At 37.7% G+C, this 18,454-nt stretch overlaps 2 protein-coding genes across 2 annotated transcripts in view; both read right to left on the bottom strand.

Annotated features, from left to right (window-relative positions):
* The window catches only part of b4galnt4b (beta-1,4-N-acetyl-galactosaminyl transferase 4b), a 121,416-nt gene extending 107,519 nt beyond the window's left edge, over positions 1-13,897 (bottom strand). The window contains exons 1-2 of the mRNA XM_084108491.1: positions 13,299-13,897; positions 12,815-13,024 (exon numbers count right to left, since the gene is read on the bottom strand). Of these exons, the coding sequence (XP_083964617.1) occupies positions 12,815-12,959 (145 nt within the window). The 5' untranslated portion in view covers positions 12,960-13,024; positions 13,299-13,897. The remainder of the gene's footprint in view (positions 1-12,814; positions 13,025-13,298) is intronic.
* A 2,119-nt stretch (positions 13,898-16,016) lies between these two features.
* LOC311079250 (USP6 N-terminal-like protein) overlaps positions 16,017-18,454 on the bottom strand; it is a 31,385-nt gene continuing 28,947 nt past the window's right edge. The window contains exon 14 of the mRNA XM_084108507.1: positions 16,017-18,383. Coding sequence (XP_083964633.1) covers positions 17,638-18,383 — 746 coding nt within the window. The 3' untranslated portion in view covers positions 16,017-17,637. The remainder of the gene's footprint in view (positions 18,384-18,454) is intronic.

Below are 18,454 nucleotides of genomic sequence, written 5' to 3'. Positions count from 1 at the left end.
TCCCTTGATTAACTCATATTAAAGTCACCATGAAATAAAAAATTGACAGTTCAAAAGGACAACCTGTCACTCACATGATGTCATAGCAATAGCAAACCACAATAATTCAATGATCCAATCAATTCCAGATGGACAAAATCAAGCCCCACCCTACATTTGTTATTGTTCGAGAAACCGTTTCACTCGAATATACTGTACATCACAACAGGGAAGAAACTTCCATTTCATGCTGACTTTCAGATAACAAAATAATTTATGTAATGCATTCATTCATATTGCAATGCACCTGCACTTTCAAGAAGGGTAAACACACACACACACACACACACACACACACACACACACATAAGGCAGGTGTGCCTATAGCCTTTCTCTGCCCTTTACCCGCAGAGCCTGACGGCGACTCTAACATCTGTGTGCCAGCTGCCGCTACAACATCTGAGGGAATTGCATTCCACCAGGCTGTCCCATTGAGACTAATGACCAACAGAGAGATTGGCCACTAACACACAAATTAACATGTGGCATGATCTGTTTTTTAACACTGCAAACCACTATACTACAATATTAATGGCACATATGGTTCTGCTCATACAGTGAGGAAAATAAGTATTTGAACACCCTGCTATTTTGCAAGTTCTCCCACTTGGAAATCATGGAGGGGTCTGAAATTGTCATCGTAGGTGCATGTCCACTGTGAGAGACATAATCAAAAAAAAAAAAAATCCAGAAATCACAATGTATGATTTTTTAACTATTTATTTGTATGATACAGCTGCAAATAAGTATTTGAACACCTGAGAAAATCAATGTTAATATTTGGTACAGTAGCCTTTGTTTGCAATTACAGAGGTAGTTTTTCATCAGGTTTGCACACACTGCAGGAGGGATTTTGGCCCACTCCTCCACACAGATCTTCTCTAGATCAGTCAGGTTTCTGGGCTGTCGCTGAGAAACACGGAGTTTGAGCTCCCTCCAAAGATTCTCTATTGGGTTTAGGTCTGGAGACTGGCTAGGCCACGGCAGAACCTTGATATGCTTCTTACAGAGCCACTCCTTGGTTATCCTGGCTGTGTGCTTCGGGTCATTGTCATGTTGGAAGACCCAGCCTCGACCCATCTTCAATGCTCTAACTGAGGGAAGGAGGTTGTTCCCCAAAATCTCACAATACATGGCCCCGGTCATTCTCTCCTTAATACAGTGCAGTCGCCCTGTCCCATGTGCAGAAAAACACCCCCAAAGCATGATGCTACCACCCCCATGCTTCACAGTAGGGATGGTGTTCTTGGGATGGTACTCATCATTCTTCTTCCTCCAAACACGTTTAGTGGAATTATGACCAAAAAGTTCTATTTTGGTCTCATCTGACCACATGACTTTCTCCCATGACTCCTCTGGATCATCCAAATGGTCATTGGCAAACTTAAGACGGGCCTTGACATGCAGTGTTGCCAACTTAGCGCCTTTGTCGCTATTTTTAGCGACTTTTCAGACCCCTTTAGCGACATTTTTTCAAAAAAGCGACTAGCGACAAATCTAGCTACTTTTTGGACAAACCTCAGTAACCTCCAAATGTTGCCAGCACAGTCCCGTGAGCGCGAGGGTTTGCGTTCTCCCTGCCGTCACACACCTCTCTCTGCGTCTACCCTGTTCAGTGAATGGCTGAGAGAGGAGCAGCAGCACGGACGGAACAGACGTGAATGAGCAGTGTTGTTTCCACGGACTTATCCACTTATCTTTTGTTTTATATTTAAAGAATTTAATTTTACCATTTTATTTTATTACTTGTGCTTATCACTTGTAATACTCACTATCACATGCTTTAGTTCACCCAGTTTCCAAACTCTCTCAATTCAGATAATTTTACACATATAAAAAATAGTCATTCAACAGCTGTATTGTCTGACAAAAAAATATAGTACATGAGAACAGCTTTATTGGACATTCGGCTATATTATATTATATTATAGTAGCCTATGTAATATTAAAATACAGTATGTGAGCATGATTTTAACGAGAAAAAACATTAGGCAGGCAGAACACAAGTATGCTGTGATGACGTCATGAATATGCTAATTAACGTATGACGTCATCTAGCAACTTTTAGCGACTTTTAGGGGAGGCGTTAGCTACTTTTCTTTGAAAATAGTTGGCAACACTGTTGACATGTGCTGGTTTAAGCAGGGGAACCTTCCGTGCCATGCATGATTTCAAACCATGACGTCTTAGTGTATTACCAACAGTAACCTTGGAAACGGTGGTCCCAGCTCTTTTCAGGTCATTGACCAGCTCCTCCCGTGTAGTTCTGCGCTGATTTCTCACCTTTCTTAGGATCATTGAGACCCCACGAGGTGAGATCTTGCATGGAGCCCCAGTCCGAGGGAGATTGACAGTCATGTTTAGCTTCTTCCATTTTCTAATGATTGCTCCAACAGTGGACCTTTTTTCACCAAGCTGCTTGGCAATTTCCCCGTAGCCCTTTCCAGCCTTGTGGAGGTGTACAATTTTGTCTCTAGTGTCTTTGGACAGCTCTTTGGTCTTGGCCATGTTAGTAGTTGGATTCTTACTGATTGTATGGGGTGGACAGGTGTCTTTATGCAGCTAACAACCTCAAACAGGTGCATCTAATTTAGGATAATAAATGGAGTGGAGGTGGACATTTTAAAGGCAGACTAACAGGTCTTTGAGGGTCAGAATTCTAGCTGATAGACAGGTGTTTACAACCTGACAAATACTTATTTGCAGCTGTATCATACAAATAAATAGTTAAAAAATCATATATTGTGATTTCTGGATTTTTTTTTTTTAGATTATGTCTCTCACAGTGGACATGCACCTACGATGACAATTTCAGACCCCTCCATGATTTCCAAGTGGGAAAACTTGCAAAATAGCAGGGTGTTCAAATACTTATTTTCCTCACTGTAAGTGTGCATGCTCTTTGTAGACTCTAGAAGTCAATACAATATATATATATTGCACTAAATGAGTAGGCTATACTTGAGTATGTTATGTATGCAAATAAAGTTGGACATTCTTATATATCCAAATTTAGATAGGGAGCTGGGTGACAATATGGTTACATTCAGCAACTAAATAAAAATCAGGCAGTTGAGATTTGCTATATATTATATAACGCCTATGTGAGTGTGCTGTATGTATGCAGATAAAGTTGGATATAATTTTATTTTATTTTTTAATTAGTAATGCCCCGATCAAGCTACTGTATGTGACTTAACAGATATTTACATGTATTCTACAAGACAAAAAATAAAAATGGTCACACTTTAGATTAGGGTCCAATTCGGCAATTCCTACTATTAACTACAACTTTTGCCACAATAAACTAATTACTGCTTATTAATAGTTGTTGAGTTTAGGCATTGGGTATGATTAAGGGATGTAGAATAAGGCATTAAATGTGCTTTATAAGTGCTAATAAATAGACAATATCCTAGTAATATGCATGCTAATAAGCAATTAGTTAATAGTGAGAATTCCTGTGGTCTGTGCATTTGAGTTCTTCCCCATATTGTCTAAATGCCTAAATGCATGTTTGCCTCTCACAGCGTGAGCATGCGCGTGTGTTTTGCGTCATCGAAATGTGTGATTATTAACTGGTTCAGATCAGTGGCGATCATTTGGAGTTAAATATGGAGAAAATATAATACGCTCTGTTGCATTCTCAATATTTAATAATTTTGCCTTAGAGATACTGTATGTTAATTCGGTTTTACAAGCAGGTATTGTTGGTTACAGCAATCGTTTGTGCGTCCATGTTGAACACGCTTATCGTGTGTAAAAAGTACAAAAAAAGCTTGATGTGTGCTGGACTGATGGTAATTATACATTTTTTAAGGCTATTTTCTATTTTGTTAAAATATTGAAATGAAACTGTTGTTGTCAAGTAAGCTTCATTTGTCCCCTGTTGCAATTATTACAAAATAATACTGAATGATACTAAAATGTAAAAACGAGTGTTATGTTTAGGTTTAGGGTTAGGGTATCCAAAATATCATTAGCTCAGAATAAAAACCATGATATTTTGTGACATTTATGAATTCATGCCAGTCATATGTAGTGTGGGGATAACAAAACATCCGCCCAGTTCATCACAAATAATCCTGTGTGGAGGTTTAAAAGTGTGTCTTTCTTGAGTAAAGTCCTTTAGCTGAGCCTCCGAGCTCTGGAAGAATGGAGACAGCGCCAGGAACATTAATATTTATAAATGAATACATGCATATGTTAGATTCCTTTGTTTGGGCAAATGAGAGAGATACTACGTTTCACATTGAGAGAAAAAAGGGAGATTAAATGAAAGGGATGAAGGGACAGATCTCCTACAGAGAAAACAGACTGCCCGGTCCCTCATCTGCTGATTTGTAACAGTCATTGGGAGCTACAGTACAGCTAAAAAGCCACAAGAATCATTTCAGTGCTTTCAGTGCTGTAGGCTTTGATACAAAAACAACAAGATTTATCATCTAAATCAGTCACACATACAGCCAGTGATTTTTTTCATTAGGCCATAAGAAAATAAAGGAGTAAAAGGTAACCAGAATAAACAGAACTTCACTCTCTTAAAATACTCACATAGATAAGAAGGACAGCAGGTCCGTAAGAACAGATAGAACATTAAAGAAAGACCTGTGAACATTACCTGAACTGAATTGATTCTGTGGGACCAATTAAATATGCTAGATGCAAAATACTCTGTACTTCAGTTAATTAAAATAGATGTGATAATGTAACAACTTATTTTAAGAGGCTATCGGGGACAGGGGTGTTAACAGCTAAAGCAAATTCTTTTGAGAATAAGGGCTTAATAAACATGTAATATTTGCAAAACGGCAACAGAATCTGAATCTGCATTTTCCATGGCACTCTCAAGACATTTCACAGAATTATATTTAAATGAAACAAGAACGCATTGTGTTCTTTGTGAAACAAGAAAGCGTGCAAATTATGCAGTGACTTTCAGACGAGTCAACTTTTTTGTAAGAATTTCTGTAAGAATGTTTTTAAGGTGTAACCTGTCAATGTTAATCGCATGCTAAATTTGTTTCAGTACAGATTCCAGCTTTTTTTATCAAAACAAAAAAGGGATTACATCATGATGACCATGACAAATAATGACAATGCATGTATATTAAGCCAGTATATAGTATTGATGTGCACCTAATATTGAATGAAATAAAATAAAAAAACTCTCATGCTTATTGTTGCTATGGTTACCTCCGCAGTCAAACTTCTGTTTGCAAGCATCTATTTACCGGCAAGTGAAAATACAAGCTCTGACTTATCCTCTACATATAAGACATTCCCCACATTTGTTTAAAATGAATTAAATCATATCCTTCAAACACAGAACTATTTGTTTAAGATGTTAAATTGAAGAATTATGTGTTAACATTGAAAGTCCAACAGATTCAACAGCATTGAGTAAAATACACCTGCACCAATTTACCACAACACTCTTACAACAATGCAAACTCTTGCTTTCATCAAAGCAGCAAGTTGAACACATCCATTACAGAGGGTGCCTCCATCCACCCACACATGAATCTTTAACATCTAGATCTCTGTCCATTGTCAGCTAGCTGGTGTCACGGGTGAGGTGGTTAAGATCAAGCGAGATACAATAGGATATTTTAATTCAAAACTTAAACCAGAAATCAAACAACCACAAATCACTGATAACAATATATAATGCAAGACAACCAACAATGAGAAACAAAGGGCTTAAATACAGAGAGAACAGATCAGGGAAACAAGACACAGCTGGGGCAAATGAACTAATGAAGGAGGAGTGGCTAGAAACTGAACAATGAACACAGAGGAAGTCCAAACAAACAGAAACGTGACAGCAGGCTAACAGACAAGCTCTATGAAGACCTGGGGCCGTATTCACAAAGAATTTTAAGGCTAAAAGTAGCTCCTAACTGGCGAATTTAGGAGCAACTCCTAAAAATAATGGGCGTGTCACTCGTAACTTTAGGACTCCTAATTTTTTTGACTAAGAGTAATTCACAAAGCATTTTAGCCCTAAAAGTAGCACCTAAGCCTGGGACAGCTTAAAAGAAGTCGAGAGGACTCCTAACTCACTAAGACCTATTCACAAACCGCTTTTAGTGGCATTTCACGTTGCGATGTTTTGAAATGCGTATGCGGCGGCTACAGGAGCTTCCAATCGCGAGGGAACAATTTTGCATTGTAGGCATAACTAGGGATGCAATAACGCCACCAACAACAACCAAAACTAGGCTACTCATTGCATGTAAACTAATTGTAACGTTTCATTGTGAATCAAATTAAAATGTTCTTCTCTTTGCAAACGTAGGCAGAGGCATATAGTGACAGATTAATTCAATAATGTTGCAAAGATATTGCATCAATCCATATGTTTCATTAGGCTACTAGGCTATTTGTTTTGCCTTACACTTTATTCATTTAGGCTATTTATTCAGTTATTTATCATCTTCCGTCCTTCGCACTACTTGTGTAGCGCACGCATTCTCAGACCTGTCACCTGTCACTCATCATCGTTGGGGAGGTGTTTGGAATCATTCCCGCGTTACAATCATCAGCCAATCAAGGTGGTCACTTCAGTCAAGCTCGTGCATGAGTAATGACGTCATCCATAGCAACGAAGACTCACTCTTAGTTTAGGAGTTGTCATTTTTCTTTACTAAGAGTAGGTCTGAAAGGCGTTGTGAATAACTTTTAAGAGAAAACTCCTAGCTAAAATCTTTTAGTGCGATTTAGGAGTACTCCTAGTGGTAAGATAAAATGCTTTGTGAATACGGCCCCAGATATACAGCTGTTCTCAAAACATGCATGGATGATGTGCCTCCATATGACAACGACAAAGAAATGTCTGAATATATTGAATATTTTCAATTGAGTACTGATTAGTAATTGATGTATGTTTCATAGTTTCAATCTACTTAAGGAGTGAATATATACAACAGTTCAACAAAGTAGTATAGTATGGAAATTAATAAGGAAAAACCAAGCAGCGTCTAAAGACTCTGCTTTTTAACAACACAAGATCTTCTGCTGCTAGATATGTCCAAGCATAGCCTGGTTAAAACCAGACCATTCTCAGTTGTAACTGAGTTATGGTCTGGCAAAGCTCCATAGACAAATCATTTCCAAAGGGGCGTCACCAACGGACGTCACTCAAATGCCTCTCGTGTAAAGCCATATGCTGCGTCCAAATTCGCCTAAGTTACACTACGCCATAAAAGTATGTACTCTTTTTGTGAAGAAAAGGTATTTACTTTTGAATGTGTAGCAAAAAAGTAGGCAAGCTTTGGGACATACTACTTCGTCATCTTTATCGGACGGATCTGTCGCGTGCATCCTGTCACTTAAACTGCCCTGTCAATCATCGTGTCACAGTTAAAATCCTCTATTAAATCTGATTTAATTTCCTACCGTTTCGGAGAGAAATGTAGTAGCACGTTCATCTGCCAGTGGGTCTTTAATGGAGACTGTCCTCATGTGTTTGCAATTTGAATATAATAATGCATTTAAAAGTTGAACGGACGTCGCTCAAATGCCTCTGGGCGCAATAGGATAGACCTAAAACCAATCAGAGTGATTGTCATTGTGTAAAGCCCGCCTCAACGTTTCTGATTGGTGCCGCGATTTCTCGGCATGGGGAAATGGACTTGAATGAGCTCTTTGCCAGACTTACTTGCAGAGCAAATCTAAATTTGCCGGAAGTTGTCTGGGTTTTCCCAGGCTAGTCCAAGCATCCATTGTGCATAAGCAATGCTTCTATCGCTTGTTTCTCTTCACCTGTGTTTTGATGCGGAGATTCTGTACTCTTTCAAAAGAGACGAAATACCGCTCCATACCGTATGACAGTGAAAACATGGATTGCAAATTCCAAGGCTGTCTGAAATTGCTTCCATACCCTTAAATAGAGCACTATTTGGGGGGACAGACACTTGTAATGGTGTCTGAAACCTAAAGATAGCTTCATACAAAGCCAAAGCCAAAGCAGATCCATTGCAACACACAGCATGAGGGTGTCATTGCTAAACAAATCAGCAGAAATACTGTATAAACAGTTGCAATTAAATGAATAATGTTAGCATGACTGAATGTCACACCATCTTCAAAGAATCAACTGAACTTGCACCTGTACTGTTAGCCTAGCAGATGGATAAAGATTGTCCTTTCCTTTGTACTGCAAAACTGCCTGTATAAAAGATTATTTATACTCAGTACATTAACAACTGCCAATCTGACTTTTGCTCATGAGTTTAACATGAGTTTTTGAAAGGTAAACACATTATCAATATTGGCAAAGATTACTAATAAGACAAAGGCTGCAAAATACATTATTTTGAAATAATGTATAGGATCCAAACTGTGTAAAGCAATGTGCAAACTTCTCACAGTAAAATAACATTTGTTAAAAATGTACATGCAACTTGCAACCGCCCATATAGTTGGCTGTCCCTAAATAAAAGAGCCATGGATAAGGAATGATAATGGCTCCTCTACAATTGGACTCAGGCCATGCAGAGCACATCTTCAGCCCAAGAGCCAGAGCCACTGCTGCATCCAGGAATACCAATGAGAGTTTGAGTAGCCAGCATCTTTTATATGTAATACATAATGTTTGGGTGTATGAAACATGCTGGGTAACACTTTGGAATAATAGTCCGTCATTAATAAGTAATGCAGGAAGTAATGCAGGACAAATGAGTAGTACTACATTAACACTTTAGCTACTACTATTAACTAATATGGAAACACGCTTAACTAATCAGTAAGTAATATAAAATTTAGGATGTGTCGAGAGAGAGAGAGAGAGAGAGAGAGAGAGAGAGAGAGAGAGAGAGAGAGGACTGAGGACTCGTACACCGTCATCAAGTGGAAAGAGTGGCCGACAACTTAGTGGAATGAGTCTGAGCTGATCAAGTGGAAAGAGTATTTAATGTGAGATTGTTTTGTGCTGTAGCGAGGCTACGGTGAATGCACTGTCTGCGCGCCTTTTGTTTTGTTTATTGTTTTGGAGTTTTCACAATAAAACGTACGAGTCCCAGTCACGCCGACCCTGTCTTCTTCCTTCCAAACTCTGAACCTCATCACATAGGACTAAGATAGTTCCTTATTTGTAATCAATAATTACTGAATGAGATTAGCCTCATTAATAACTATTAACTATGACAAATTATAAAGAATTATAAATGAATCACTAATCACAACATTATCGTGCGTCTGAGACGTAATCAATCTTTTTTTTTTTTTTTTTACTCTGAATATACTAGTGACAGGAACTACTAGTGATCTTGGCCATTATTTTAAAGTGAAAAACTTTTATTCACTTTACAATAATGGTCCAGGTCACAAGTAGTTCTTGAAGAGTGACTAGGTAACACATTAGAGTAGTGATGCAAGTCCAATAAGAGCTTCATCTGTGACCACAGTTATCATATTACTGTATGCTTTGGAAAGGTGTACACTTTGAGCATTCGTGGTTTCATTTCATACATTAATATCTGTGATATCCTGCTGAAGAAGGAAATGAGCCTGGCACAGATGGGCTTATCCAATCTGAGTGCAGCCCAGTGGCTTCACACCTGAACGTATATGACCAGTCAGTCTCAGTCCAAATTTCATAGCAGGTGTAGGTGACACATGAACGGCTCCTTGGATGTCAGCCGACTGCCTCCCAATTAACCGAGTGGGTGGTAAACAAACTGCTCCTTCTTGCAGAAAGAAGCCGCAGACAGATATATGAAGTGATCTATGTGGTGATACTTGAAGCTGCCCAGACGAGGAACACTGATAATCCCAAAGCATTGCTGGTTGCATGGACATTCAAGCACCAAGCAGAGAAACACAATGGCAGTGCTTGTGGATGATCATGGATGTACTGTACTCTGCACAATGGTAATCAGCCAGTCATAAGCATGGTTGTACACCATTCAGAACTGAATTGAGAATGCTTTTTAAATTCTGATTCAGTTCCTGAATTTTAATTGAGGTAACGAACAGCATGTGGAAATTACATCTATAAAATTTTACATTTGGTTTATGTAGTCCATCATATTTCATAAATTCTCTTTTATGGACCAGGGTTGAAGAACCTCACTTCGTTTGACTTGGGTTTAATTTTGTTTCAACTGAAATTCATGAATAAAATAAATTACATTCCTTATTTGTAGCATGTGTCAAGTGCCACAGAAAAGTACTTTTAGATTTAGCATGTGCTTTAAGATGATTGGACAAACATATTTTTTGTTTGTTTAATGTAATTTTATAATACATAAATTCATAACATGCATTTTTTGAACCGAGTTGTTCATAAAAATTGTTATAGAAATATTTTGCACATAAAAAGTGCATGTACATATGTAAACATATGATAGGCTACCTCACTGAGCTAAAAAAATGTTGCAGTGTCTCTTCTAAGTAGTCATTTTGAATAAGACTTCATATTTCAAAATGTGCTTCTGCCTGAATTCTCTGACTCGCAGTATGCTCATCAAAATCTGCATGTTTTATGCTCTTCCTGTCTTGTGCTGAGTGGACCACCACCTGCTCCATGTGTCCTTGCCCCGAGCCAAGTCAACAGACAACGGACTGTTCAGTCACCTAAACGCAAATGCAGGATCTCTCCCGCTGATGAAAAGACTAGCATTCAAGATGCACAGTATAAATGCAATTGTGCAACAAGTGTGTCTCCAAAAGACCTTTGTCCACAGAGATCAACATGCCCTCCAAGACGTTTACCTCCCCTCTGACTAATGACTAACGGGTGAAGTGACTTTCGAGATTAGCGCTCTTACTTCCCACCTATATGAACGTCTCACTTGAGAAAACTGTGGCATCTGTCCAAAACACCCATTTGCATAAGCATTACCTTGTGTGTTGAGAGAGGCTTAACACAAATTTCATTAACCTATGGGTTAAAAGAGTCTGTACCTCTAATTTCTCTGCCTGTCAACTTCAGCCACAGAATTCACAGCAACTAGCTTCCATTTTTAAATCTCAATCAGTGGAAAACCAAGGGGGAAAAAAGCCTAGAGCCTTTATGCTATAATTAGAAATATACAAATGTATTCCTCTCTCAAATAGTCATGGTTTATCAACTAATCCGCAACAATTACTTCACCTCTAATAACAAAGGACATAGGGCTTCAAGGTAAACGTTAATGAGAGACTGTGCTTAAAAAAAAAAAATCCAATTTAGTTTTTTAGAATGCTAAATTAGAAATTGTTTTCAAAATTTTCTCAGAGCAAACATGACATTTTTGCATAAGAGAGGATGTGGGTGTGGTATGAAAAAAATAATGTTTTAATGTGTGAGTGTTTTAATGTAGGAAACCAATGCAGAATCTCAAACTAAGCTTTTGATATATTGATTAGTGAATGTGCTGATTATTGTATATCATACGTTTTCCAGGTCAACCTATTTAACAACATCCGAACTCTGCATTATGCATGGACATAGTAATTTACATCAGACTACTCTTGCTAAAACGTCTTTGCATATTTTAAATGTATATATTTTTTTAAGTTAATGCAATGTTATTTAGTGGTAAGCAGAAGAAAAAAAACACATCATGTGAGCTGAAAAAAAATGTCTGAGCACTGGAATTCATGATTTTATGCTACATGTATGCATATCTACTATGTGAATAAAAGTCTGGATATGTAAAAAGCATTTTATGTCGACCTCTCTTATGCATTCACATACAACACCAAGTATAAAAGAAAAATGTGTAAAAGGTCACTAGTGCTGTTAGAATTGTGTGGTAAGTGATTATTCCTGACAGTAACTAAAGGAAGGGGAACTCTTGTCACTGAATTGGTACCTGTCAGAACATTCATCAAATTGTGCCTGTGGGTTAGACTTAATTTCTCTTTAAAAAGCATAAAGGAAAATCATCTTTGCACAGAGCCGCTTCAAGTCTTATCTGTAGTACTAGGCAAGGCAAGGCAAGGCAAGTTTATTTTTACAGCACATTTCACTACGGCAATTCAAAGTGCTTTACATATAAAGGAATACAAATAATCCCAAAATAAAAGCAAGGAAAATTAAAACAGTTATTCAAAATGCTTTACATAGAAAGGAATTAAAATATCACACTATGGCAATTCAAAGTGCTTTGCATAGAAAATAAGCACAAAATAAAAGCAAGGGGAATTAAAACAGTTATAAAAGGAATTAAAAGAGATAAATGACACTAATGGTTGTACAACCAAGAGTACAAATTAGTTTGAGAATAATCAGCAGTTCACTGGGCAGAAATAAGAGATAATTAAACTTTAACCTGAAGGAAAAATCCTCATTTAGATCATACAATGGCTTAAGAAATGGACAGCTCTATTTTAATGTAGCCTACTGCCTTTCTCATTAACCTCCTGAAACCCAATGGAAACATTGAATTGATAATTATGAATAGTCCGTTTTTCACAGTCAGCTTCACGTGGTTAGATTTTTGTCCAAGTTATTTGGGATATGTTTATTAAAGCTTCAATGGGCCTGACTGTTCGCTGATAAGAAATATGAATGTTCAAGGCTATAGTGTCATCCGGTCACCATGATTTTGCCAAGTAAAATATAATATATTTTACATATTTTGTTGATCCTGGAACAACATTCATGTCTGAAAATGTAGTCTTAACCCTAACCCATAAACTATCCATAAATCATAGGGAAATTAATGATATAGGTGTCCTCAAATCTGATTGGTTGATTGGAATGTTGTTTCAGGATCAACAAAGATGTTGATCCAGAAACATGTTACTTGGTGAAATCATGTTCACCATCATCCATACTGACCTTTTCCATAGTTGAAGTGAAGTTTGATGGCTTTGCCTTGGTTGATGTGAAGATACGTGAACCCAATGGCAAACATAAGCAAAACGAGCAGCAGAAGGAGTTTAAACTGCTTGCGGATCTTCTTCAGAGGAAAGCGCATCCTCATTACAGTAACATCACCCACTCAGTGGAAAATTCAGACTGGTGCCCTTCAGTGTTGATCTTGTACAGCTAGAATTTCAAAAGATGTTGAAATGATCAGCTTCACACTCACAATACTGATACTAGTTTGCAGATTGGAACATATTTAGAATTGCTAATGTAGGCTACATCTAAAGACTGTTTCCTTTATACTTGATGAACATATTTTTATATAACAATGACATTCAAAACTTCCCCGCCACATCCGCATCTGCTGTACTAAAGGGTATTCATTATAAATGACATTTACACGGTTATGTGTACAGTCAGTTATTATTGCTTTGATAATTAATAGGCTACTTACCGTGGACGTGATTTTCTCAATAAAATTGGCATGTCTAACCAGTGTCAACACAGGAGATGTGTGTGTGGCTGATGTTGCGCTGTCCTGTGTATGTCTTGACTGCTCACTTGAGTCCAACCAGAACAAACTTAGCCTACTGTACACACTTATTTCCTTTTCGATATGTCTTCATACACGGAGGTTTTCATCTTAAAGTCTGTTATTGTCATTATAGTTCAGCACAAATCATTACTCCAGGCGCGTTATGTGATGAGCAGACAGTGGAAGTGTTAAATTATCTGTTTCTCTCGGTTTATTCTCGTGTTTATTGTAAGAAGAGCGATGGAAACAAATAAAGCTCTGCTTGCGTTGATAAAGCATCGCTGTTTTCTGGGTTTGTCTCGGTGCCTCTTCTCGCGCTTGTATTCACGAGCACGCTTTTGTTTCCCCGGTGTGTTTTACAGTCTATAAAAATCGACTGCAAACATCTTCGTCTGGTGCCATCTAAATCCTTGTGTTGAGTCCTTTTTGTTTTGGTGTTCTCTGCTATTAAAGAAAACTGAAATATTCCCCCAGCATCAGCGCACTTGTCCGACCGCATCCCATAGTTGCATCCTGGTTTTTCAACAGTGGTCTGTTCTGATGATAGAGGGAGCTGTTACCTTCATGAGCAAGCCTTCACAGCGCGCGTTCCCTGAAAGCCTCAAGAATGATCCCTGGGCATTGTTGAATCCACCTTCATCCCATTCACACACTGACGTTTACGACTCTTAAAAAGACATTAACTGGACTATGTTAAGCAAGGTAGCCTACTTATTTGGTAATGTTGTATCTTCATGTAGGCTACTGTAGGCTATTGGTCTGAAAAGTATAGCCTGATGCAGAGGCCGAGTTAAGAATAGCCTTTCTTTTAGACTGAGACTCCTGCTCAGTAATGATGAGCCATTTCTACCATTTAGTGTAGTTTAAGTTTATTAAAGGGAAGTTGTCAAAAATCAAAAACTATTATAATTTTTTTTTTTTTTTTTTTTTACAATATAAGTGTAATTTCATTGTATGTTAAAAAGCTTTGTATAAAGCTTAAAGTTCACTTTTAATTTAGATTAGAACGTTTTAAGGGACACACTTAACATTTCTACACACAACACAATCATTTTCTAATTAAAACAAACATAATTTTTTATATTACTAAACTATTATTAAATCCCTGCATAACAGTGTGGACAATTTATTTAAGTATGTTTTAATTATGTGGTATTTACATTTTTTGAATAAAACATTTTATATTTTTTTGGATAACATCCACCTGTTATCCAAAAAAACATGGACTGTATCCATGACGAGAAACATAATTACATCATTAGACTACCATTATTATAATATATTTTTAAATCTAATTATTTTAGCACTTATTTTTGTGAAAAAAATATTTATTGTACCACTCTGAGAACATGAGAAAATGACCACAGCCCAATAAATTAAAACATATAAGGCCCTGATTACATGTTAGGTCTATAGCAAAGCGTTAGAGCTAATGTGAAAAAATATCCTAATAACAAGTGAATTGCTCATTGTATTGTTCATCTTAATTTATCCAAATGGATAGCTCTTTGTTAAAGTCAGTTTAGGTACAGTATGTGGGTATATGATGATATTTACAGCAGTTTCTGTTTTGAACCATTGCTAAAACTCTACCAGAAGAGTCTATTATTTAAGGCTCATGGAGGAGGGCTGGATAACAGCTTGGTCTGAATAAAGCATCCTTTAGAAAAACCCTTAGTATGTCAGGATTAAAGGTGCTTCCTTTGGAGATTATTATTTTAGGCACATAACCTTTGAAAGCTGATTTCTGTTTTGGATGCTGAAACCAAGGCACATGATAAACTGCCTTTAAGCGGATAACCTCAGGCATAAAGCAGGAGGAGAAAGAGAGGTGCAAGTGCTAATGTTCAGCAACCCTGAGAGTTGATTCTGTCTCAGTTCACAGGAGCTGATCAAAATCAGATCAAAGCTGAATATGAACTGACAAGATTTCCAGTCCAGCTGCTTTATATCTTTATTTATCTAAAATTTGATCTTTTTTCTTCTTCAGATCAGGGCTAGATGAGTGCAGTCCGATAACCTTTGTAGGGTAAAGTGTTGCATTGCAAAACTAAGCACAGATGAGCGCATCAATACCTGCTCAATTATGAAGATGAGTGATGGTGTGTCATCTTTCTCACGTCTGCTCTACTTCTGTCAGCCCTTCTATCTCTCTCTCTCTCTCTCTCTCTCTCATTGAGGCTCAATTATGATGTATGGCACTCTCAATCTGCCAAGGCGTGGCATCCATCACACAAACCTGTGTCACCACATGCTGTCAGTGTCCTCAGAGAGCAGGAAACAGACATGAAAGATACTCATATTACAGGTAGTCTGATGATGCTAGCATATATCTCACTGCGGTATCAATCTCTGACGTTTTCTCTGAGATGGAAATCTAAAACATTGCTGCGCCTACAATGTAGTTCACCAGAACACTTTTTCTATGCATAAAAGAAAGAAATAATGAAATGGATTATAATGCTATTGATCTTTTGTTGAAAATATGACAAGTAACTAAAACGTGGGATGAAGTGCGAATGAGGAATCAGTGAGGATACATTGTAAACAAACAGTTCGTTTACAGAGCCCTCTTGTGGTAATACGGAACAGTGGCGTATTGTGTGTTTAAAAAAAAAAAATTCTGAACAACCCACACCAGATTAGAAAAGTTCTATTTCTGCAAATCTAATTCAAACATAGAATAACAAATTAAATAGGTATATATTTACTATATACAGACTGAATAAAACCAAAGCCTTTTGGTTGGAGTTCTCAAAACTCCTTAAAAGGAATGTGCACTATCCATAACTCAAATAATGTACTGAAAACATATTTTGAATTTGGAAAAAAACTGATAACCATGACATTTACAGAGAGGCATCTGACAGAGTACACACTGTAATAGAATTTAAAACCATCAATGTCTTAATACAATGGCATAATAACATTGCTCATTTCAGACTTACATAGGTTTACACTGTTATTCTGAGAGGCAATACAGCTGCTTAAAAATGCTTAGAGAACCTGTTTTGATAATTAATGACTGTATAATTACTTTACTTAAGAATACTTATTTCCATTGTTTCCATTCTATTTTCTCTGTTTAAGATTACAATTTTAGTTTAGTCATATAATGATGAAACATCATCTGGCAAAACAATTCATAACCTCAAAGCATGAGTTTGTTAAACCAGTTGAAATAAACCTGAAGCACTTCCTGGGTACAGCCTTCCAGGACCAAATTATTATTATTATTATTATTATTATTATTATTATTATTTTTAAGTAGGCTTATGCTGGATGAGGCCATCAGAAAGCAAATCTGACATTAAAGTTATTTACAAATACAAAATCCTATAAGCGTTAAAATACTATACTCTAAAAAGCTAAATGTACAAAATGTTCACACAAATGAAAACTGAGCAAATACCAAATGTATAGAAAGTTGTGGTTAGAGGTGACCAGAAAAATATGGTTCAATCTTGTTAAAGGCCATGTTTAATATTGCCATCAGCTTTTCTATATGGGAAGTTAAATTGCAGCTGTCTCAGTGAAACTGTGCCAGATCTTTTTGAGCCATACTGCCCTATCAGAATTATAAATATTGGCTTGTGGACTGCAAAATTACCATAAAGCTGATATCAACAAACAATTCACATCACAAACGGAGCCTATTTGATTATGACCATTAAAATTACCACACACTACAAGTATATTACTCTGTACCTTCTTATCAGAAAGGGTAAGCTACTGTGTCATTTAACCTGGAGTGGAATGTGATAACAAATAATTACAATATTCTGTCAAGCCATAGCATAATAACCACTGGTTGATTTTGAATGTTAGAAATCACTATAGTTGAAAATCAGTCATTTTGCAGTGCGGTTCAGAACATGTCTTTTCATTACAGCTAATACCATTACATTACATATTAGGATACAGAAATTGCAAAGACATTGGCGGTGTTGTGGTGTTCTTAAGTGACGGTTCTGTGCAAACCATATCCAACTAAGATAGTCCGGAAGAAAAGTCAGGAGGCAGTTGTTCATAAAACAGTTGACTATATGCTGAGTTGTGTATTTAACAGTGAGCCGGCTCACTTTTTTATGAAGACTTTATCTTGGTCATACGTGCCTAATGTTTGTACAAATGCGTCCAGATTCAACCTGAACAAACTTGAGCTGCTGAAAAGTCAAATATTAATATACTTGCTTTTATCAATAATGCTTTCCACAGGAACACTGGCAAAGCACTTGAATAAAAGTTAGTTGGTGGCTTAAAATGTCTCTGACTTGGGCAAGTGTTGGCTGGTTGGGTGTTGAAACAGAGGGTCTGAATGGACGGTGGGAATTGGTTTGTCAGATAACTGTGATTGCTCCTGTGTTGAGGATGTTTTGGGCGATATGGAGAGTCTCTCTGAAGATTTGTCCATATTCTGACTTTCATCATCTCCCACCTCTCCATTTTCAGAGCTGGATACACTGGAATGCTGCATGGAAACATTGTCCGAGGGTAAGTCACTCTCCAAACTGCCCCCTACTGTCTCTGAAGTGTCCTGCTCCAAGTTTTGAGATGTTTGTGAAGCCATTTCACCAGGTGATGTTTCAGCCACATTTGGAGGACGAGTAGAATCGTACAGCTCCAGTTGGTTTTGGGTCTTATTAATCTCTGGGACAGGAGGTTCGTATGGAGGAGGCCATTCCCCGCCGTCCTCAGGGGCTCCTATCATTCCATCAGGTGTGAGGGGAATCTGGCTGTGCACTAGAACTGGGTCGGGTGACGGGAGGGGTGACATGCTGCCGGTGCCTCCATCTTTGTAAGGCTTCTTGTCCTGTGGAGGGCTGTCATCTAGCATGATGGACTCCTGCAGTAGAGAGATGTGCAGAGAGGCTGGTGGCCGTTTGATGAGCTGGGCTTTGTTGGGCGTATCTTCTGAGGGGGTCGGTTTGGGCCTTTTGTCCGGAGTCAGAACTACAGGCAGCTCCAGACCCAGAGGTTTCCTTGGAAACTCATCAGGCTTAGCTGTGCACACAAAAATAATTATGAACTAGAGTGGACGAAAAATGTAGGTGACCTACATAAACTGTGGCCAA

The sequence above is a fragment of the Abramis brama genome (genome assembly GCF_963993115.1).
Source record: "Abramis brama genome assembly, chromosome: 3".
NCBI classification, from domain to species: Eukaryota; Metazoa; Chordata; class Actinopteri; order Cypriniformes; family Leuciscidae; genus Abramis; species Abramis brama.
Note: the sequence above shows the minus strand (reverse complement) of the source record. Positions and strands in the feature narration are given on the sequence as shown.